Source organism: Chlamydotis macqueenii, chromosome 13 (genome assembly GCF_036417535.1).
Source record: "Chlamydotis macqueenii isolate bChlMac1 chromosome 13, bChlMac1.mat, whole genome shotgun sequence".
In the NCBI taxonomy this organism is placed as follows: Eukaryota; Metazoa; Chordata; class Aves; order Otidiformes; family Otididae; genus Chlamydotis; species Chlamydotis macqueenii.
In genome coordinates, this window is record NC_141568.1 from 13,898,422 (window position 1) to 13,905,667 (window position 7,246).

Genomic DNA, 7,246 nt, shown 5'->3' on the forward strand with positions numbered 1-7,246 from the left:
GTCGTTGTCCCACAGAGTTGTTTTGCAACACAAAAGGGAAATTATTGACTTTTTGCCCAGCTATGCCAAGCCTGAGACTAATTTCTCGCTGGGCTACAGCCGCAGACAAACATTGCTTCCGTGCTGCCGAGACAGAGCCACTCATAATTAATCGATGTGCTGGCGGGACAGAGGGGGATGCTGGCATCCAGCATCCACAGCCCAGTCAATATTTGCAGAGGTCTCACAGCGTGGCCAGAGCTGAGGCCCCCAGCAGCAGGCACGCCATCCTGCCAGCCCTCCCTGGTGAAACCACCCTTGCTTTTCTGTTGTGAGCAACTGAAGAAGAAAATGGCCTTGCTCTTATGTTCTTTTTAATTTTTTTTTTTTTCCCTCTGAATATCTCTACTGAGCTCATAAAAAAAGGTCATATCTCCCCACAGAGATGTTGTTGCTCTTCCCACCAGAGTTATGCAGACTGTCACATCTGGACGTGCAAGGAGAGGTGAAAGAGCAGCTGATAGGGAGCGCGGTGGCCTTGAGGCTGGGTAAACACCCAGGGAGACACTGAACGTAACGCATTTCTGCACTCCTTGGTGAAAGCACAGCGAGGCTTCGCACGGTGCGGTGCTTAACGCTAATTAATAACCAGTTAAAGGCAGTGGTGCACAGTGGCACCACGTGCTCCATAGGGTAGTGGCAACAAGACCTGTCGTCGGAGGGTGGATGTGTCAGGAAGGACGTGGTGATGGGGTTAGCAGGACCCCGTGAGAAGGAGGTCCCTCTCCGCAGAACGTCTGTAGGTGAAGTTTCTGAGGTTCTTCCCAGAAAGGTAGAAAGGTTCCTCTGGTGAGCTTGATTTTTAAATTTTACTTATTTATTTATTTTTTTTTAGTCGCAGGGTTCCAGCTCCAGTCCAATCCCACCAAAATCACCGGTGCACCGGCGATCGCCTGTCACCTCCCACAGAGCACACGCCCACCTGGGAGAAGAAATATTCTCAAAATCTTCCGACAGTTTAGTCACCATTCGTGTGATCTCTACGGCACAAGAAGATGAAGAAATCCTCGCTGCTGAGATTTCAGAGAAAGAAGAAGAAGAAAAGGAAGAGAAATGAAAAATAAGCAGGCCCTGGGGCAGGCATAGGAGCCAGACAAACGCCGGGGGTAGAAGCTTTTTGCCGGTAACGGTTTCCACGCAGTGGCTGTAGGCTTCACTAAGTGCTGCGGGTAGGATCTGCCTTTCTTTTCTGCCTAGACCTTCACTCACTGATGATAAAACCCTCTGATCCAGAACCGCACGAGGTTTCCATGCTCTGGAGATCTATTTTTATTGAGGATTTTTATGAATATTCCCACTGAGCCTCAGGCCAGCCCTCTTGCTTTCCAATCCAGCCTTACGGAGAGGGAGCCCTGAAGAAATTGCTTTGTATCCAGAAATTGCTCTGGATGGTTAATGAGTGTTCAGATAAAGTGTGAAGAGTTATTCACCTCTGGCTGAGTCACCACTTGGCCAGAAACAACCAGGGGAAAAAAAAAAAGAAAACAAGAAGGTTTCTGTGTTGGTCTCAAGGTTGTCAGCAGCAGCTGGAGAGTGATTCATCCCAAAAGGATGTGGACTACGCTCACAGGCTGAGCCCAGATCCAATCGCGCTGTCACGAGAAGGCTGAGGTCCATCCTGGGCTGGGCAGACTGCAAAAGACGCTTGAGGGTCCCTGCGTGGTGCCAAGACCACTTTGGGTTTGCCGCTGGGACGAGGAGCTCCTGCCAGCCGTCCGCCCCGGGGAGGCGGTGGGCTTCCCATCGCCGATGCCTGTTGCAGAGGGATTTGGTGAGCGCCTTTCAGGGATGGAGAAGCGCAAACCTGGATGAGGAGATGTTCTTGGAGATCCCTCCCAGCCTGAGATTTCCACAAGTGCACCAATCTGCCGCTGCCAGAGGGATAAACCGAGCGCAGGCAGGGAGAAGCTGTCTCGGTTTTCAGTTGGGATGGGGAAAAGCAGTGCAGCAAGTGCTCTCCTCTCCCAGCCAGTGTTTCAGAGCCAGGCCGGAGCTCGTAGCGTGCAAACAAGCATGCACGAGCTTGCAGGTTGTCCCCTGCCCTCGCTGCTGGATCTCCGTGACCTGCCACAGCTCCAGCAGCCAATTTCCAGCCCCTTTCCCTCACTGGGTTGGCTCTTGGCCGCGTTTCCCATGGAGAAGCCACTCTGGTTGTGCACTACAATGGGGCACTTTCTCAGGCGCTGTCCCAGCTGTGCTGGGGCCAGGCGCTGGCTGGGAAGGCGAAGGCCTGCTCAGCAGCCAGCATGCCCAGCTGACAGCTTAAGGTGTCCTATCTTCCTCCAGCACCACCAGCTCCTCATCTTCCTCAAACCCAGCACCAACCGGAGCGAGCTGCCGGTGAGCCAAGCAGTTGTGAGAAGTGAGATGGTGCCGGATGAGACGGTGCAGACCCTCCCCAAGGTTTGGGCTGGCCAGGTCTCCCTGGCGCCGCCAGCTCCGTGGAGAGAAGCTGGTTTCCATCCGCCGCAGAAGAAGCTGGGGCAGGTTTTGCACAGGGACCAGCCCCAGAGCCACCGCCAAGGGATTTTATTTTTTTTTTTCTCAGTTGTTCAGCAAATTCTGTGAGCAGTGCCGCAGGTTTCACAAGTCTGGCCGTGAGGCGGCCGGGCTGTTCGTGATGGGCGTCAGCGCTGGTGTTGCACCCGCACGTGGGTGATCCCCTCGCCTGCAGCTGACCTTCACCTGCTGCGGGATCTGCTCGTTCTGTTATAGTTTTTCCCTCTCCTGCAAAATAGATGGGTTTCAGTAGTGGAAAAAGCCAGAATATATGTTAGTGTTTATTAACGATGGCTTGCTCCCTTTTAAACACATTTAACGAGCTCAAAGGTACCGCGGGAGGGTCTGAAGCCACCACTGCCCTTCACCCAAACCTCCCTAAATATTTCCTGTCCTCAGACATTTGCAAGTGGTTTCCTGCTGGGAAGAAGGTTTCAGTGGGGAGCGCAAAGTATGTTTTTTCGCTATATAAATATTTATATAATCAAGCCAGGAAACGTGCAAAAGTCAAACCGGGGTTCTGATTTGCTGCTGCGATTTGATATGGTTTAGAAAAAGCGTTTAAATAAATAGTGGGCTGTAATGGCTTTCCTAACTCACTGTATCTACAATAAACACCGCGTAGATTACCGTTCATTTGCTGTGGGTTTCTTTCAAAATTCCAGCTGTTTTCTGCCTTTTTGCTCACTGGTGCACCAACGGAGCCAGTAAAGTCCCCAAGCACAGTTCTCAGATTTTCCAACGAACTTTTTAGAGGCTCGGAGGCCATGTAATACTATTAATAGAAATGCTGTATTTTTTTTAGTCACCAGAAGGAGGGAAAAAATCTTTCTTAAATGGCAACTACTAGCGTGAAGATCTTAGTTTTGAACATGCAGCATTAGATGGTGATGAATACATAACTGGTAATTCTGGAACCGCGGGGAGATTTGCAGTTATCCTCCTCTGCGATCTGTTTACGGCTTTAGTTCTTTAGAGAGATTATTCTCCAGGTAATAATTCAGGTCAAGGTAGGGCTGGGCTCGCAGGCTGGGCTGGGGAGTTGAGCTCGGATCTGTTTGCTGCGCAGGGCTGTTTAGAAACGACGGGCAGACTGAGGAGATGGGCAGCTCCCATGGTGCCTCTTGGCTTGGGAGCTGCCATAAATTGGCTTTCTGCTGAATTTTGTAATTCCATTCATTCACCAGTTTTGCTGTATTGGCCATGGGCTCCCTTTGTGTTGGTTCCTGTTAAATATCTTGCAGCATGCGCTTATCGCAGGTCTGTTCCTTCCACTGCCCTTGCGATGTTCCTGATGGATTTGGTAACGCTCCACGTACCTTTACAGCATTTCTTATTAGCTTTCGCTCGTTCCGCTTTGGTGTCCTTAAGTGCTGGATCGATCCGACATGAGATCCTCTAATAATATTAATGCAGTGTGGGGGATCTTGCCAGGCAGTCACTTATTGCCAGTCCAGCACCCTGGAAATTCTGCATTGCAGTCTTCCTCCTGACTTACATTTCTGATTAACGTGTTTCTCAGCGGTTCATAGCTATAGAAACCAGGTTTTCTTGCAGTGATATTTGGCTGTTGCTGCTTTTGAGTGAAATAAGTGGAATAAACTGCTGAAGGAAGAAGGAGAGCTGGCTGTTGTTGGAGCTGTGTGAATGTGTTAGGTTTTGCCTCACTATCACAAGGAGCATCTTTACTAGAGGCTTTATATATTCTGTTTCTATATATGTATATAGACTTTTATACATATAGATACTTTTATATGTATATAGATATAATTTTTATAGTGGAGGGTTATTTATATTCCTTCTGGCCTGTGCTGTTACATCTTTCAGAAAAGTGATGCTGATTTAATGTTCTGTATGAAGTTAGAGAAGAAAAATGTCTCTGATTTAAAAAAAAAAATCGACTTGCAAAAGGAATGATACAACGCACCATGGACATCTGATGGGGGAGGAAGCTGTTTGCGTGGAAACAGGACAGGTAGCTTCTCTGTATTTATAGTCGGAGCAATCTTTTAAAAAGATTAAGTGCAATGGCAGGTTAATCACTGATAAGGTTGTAACGAAAGTAAAAACAAATAAGCAGGTTTGGGGATTAGACACGGGTCTAGAAAGAAATTGCAGGATAAATGGAAAGCCCAGTTAAATGGTGTTTAATTAGAAAACTTGAAATAAAATTAAGCACTTTAACCTTGAAACCTGGAGACCTCAGCCAGCAGGACATGCTCCTGATCCTGGGAGTAAACTATAAACCACTTTTTCTGCCTATATATATATATTTTCTGTTTTGTAGATCTGCTTTGAGTCATGGTTGTGATTAAATCCTCCTGAATCCCTCTTACCTTCCTCTAAAACATAGCTAATACGAGTTTGGATTTCTCTGCCCTGAGCACACAGCTCCTTTTAAGTGCGGTAATGGTCCCACTGGAGTAAACACCCTGAAAAAAAAACCAGACTGGGATTTGGGAAGGGGTTGCACAGAGGTACACAAGCTGCTGGGTGCCCACGCCAGCGTTTATTAACAGCACCTGCTTTAGCTCCGACTGGAGGACGTTTTTCCTTTTCTCATTCTTTCCTCACTTACCCATTCTTATTTTGGGATTAAACTTTCCAACTTTGGCTCGTGCCCTAGGGTGAATGTTTTAGGGAGATGTGAGCAATATCCAGCGAGTGGGTTTGAGTCATCTGAAGAAGTAAAGCCCAGATACTTACGTTATTTCGTGGGGTTTTTTCTGCTTTTAGAAGTCACTTGATGCATCAGAAATGCTGGAAGTCGAACAAAGTCTAAAAACTGCTTTCTTGGGTAAATTGGAAGGAAGTTGGTGGGGAAATATAAACAGCTGGAGAAGTGAGATAAGTCAGGTTGTGGGGATGCTACAGGGCTGCCTTGGGACATCCCTGCCAGCTCTGGGCCGTGACATCCAGGGGCTGGCACGGCCCAGGGTGCTTCACGCTTTTTCCAGATGCTTGCTGTGCAAGCTTGAGCTGCCCGGGCTGCCCACAGCTCCTTTCCAGCCATAACTGGTCGGAAGCTGGGTGTGCCTCCAGGCAGCAGGACCGTTACCGCAGCGCCCGTGTGAGCATCCTTTCACATCCCGGAACCTCTCCTGTGTCCCGGTCCATGGGTCTCCCTGTGGGAGTTCTGAATTTGCCCCACGCTGAGCATCACGTGTGCTGTGCCGTGCCGTTCTGTCTTAGCAAGAACTGGAGGAATGAAGCCCAGCCAGACCAGCTACTCATTCTAGATAAGAGGCTCTTTTGTGCTGCAGAAATGCCAATATCACGTGAAAATCTCCGCTGCCATGGTTACTAGCTGCCATCACAGCTGCCGGCGAGATGGGACTCGTAGCACTGATAGGTCTTCTGATATCTGCTTCACAAGGGGAAACTCCAGCCACAAAACCCATGTTATGCCCCAAAAAAGAGGGAGACATGTCTGCGAGGGCTGCCTGACCCTCCCCAGCATGAGCACCTGGCATTACAATGATCAGAAAGTGTTGGGTCCAGTGTCACTGCCCTGTCACTGGGCATTAGGCTCTGGGTTTTATAAATTCCTCATTAATAACCTGAAATATTATTTAAAAAGTGAGAAAATGGTGCTGCAGCCTGGACAGGCAGAAATTGGCTCTGCCCCGTTTCCTGTTTTTCTGGCGTTTAGGAACAACTTGACCTCGTGGCGCACTCGCCTTTTACACTAACGCGATTCTCATTAAAGTGCTTTCCTGAACACTAATTAGGGCGGTTTTCCTTTTGTAAATTAGCCTGATAGGATCTGTGTGTCTTGGCAGACACCCTCCGGAGCGGGAACCGAGGTCTTTGCGTTTGATCACTGTTTATTTTGCAAATCTCACCAGTTTTACTGTTCTTGGCTGCCTTCTAGAAAGTGCTTGCAGGTGGAGGTTAATGGGAGGAAAATGGGGCTTTCCAGCTTGCCTGCCTGCAGAAACTGGAGAGTTTTTGGCACTACAGGGGCCATCCAGCCGACACAGGTTGATGGGGTGGTGTGGGCACACAGGAGCGCTTTCCCCCGAGCTCCTTCCCGTCCCATCCCGGCATCCTCACGTGGTGTGTGGTGGAGGAGCGGCTCTGCAAGGAAAAGCACTGCCTAAGCCAATCTTTTAAAAAGTGATGGGGAAAAAATAATTATTCCAACTAAGACACTCAGTTCTGTGCAATTAAACCACTTCTTTTGATCATAGCCAATGTTCAGAGCAGCAGACCCGAGCAACCCCAAACCCATCTGTATCTGGATGTCCGTGGAGAGAGGAAAGTCCACCCGCCTGCCAGTGCCACTAAATAGGTTGTGTCAGCAATTTGCCCGGGACCAATGGTGCTCAGGAGAGGACGGACTTTAATCGGCTCTCATTTTCTTAGTGCACGGGCAGATGGGAGTGGAGGGGACGTTGTTTTCTCCGTCTCTGGTCGTGGACGAGGCAGAACCACCAGAGGTATGCACAGGCTGAGAAATTAGGTGGTGAAGGTGACACTGGGTGCGAGAAGCCATCCTCTGCCTTCGCTCGCTGGGGAGGCTGGCACCAAGCGACGCATCCTTGGGGGCGGTCCTGCCACCCCCGCTCTGCATGAGCCACTGGGACCCTCCTGGGACCGGTCACCGGTACGGACCATCTTTCCAAAAGCATTTACTGGTCCTTAACAAGGGAAGACGAGAACTGCTGGGAGGCTTCACCCAGGGACCCCTGAGATTGGGACAGAG

At 49.4% G+C, this 7,246-nt stretch overlaps 1 protein-coding gene across 1 annotated transcript in view; it reads left to right on the top strand.

Annotated features, from left to right (window-relative positions):
- CNGB1 (cyclic nucleotide gated channel subunit beta 1) overlaps positions 1-2,900 on the top strand; it is a 31,072-nt gene extending 28,172 nt beyond the window's left edge. Inside the window, exon 35 of the mRNA XM_086758456.1 lies at positions 875-2,900. Coding sequence (XP_086614582.1) covers positions 875-1,096 — 222 coding nt within the window. The 3' untranslated portion in view covers positions 1,097-2,900. The remainder of the gene's footprint in view (positions 1-874) is intronic.
- Positions 2,901-7,246: the final 4,346 nt, after the last annotated feature.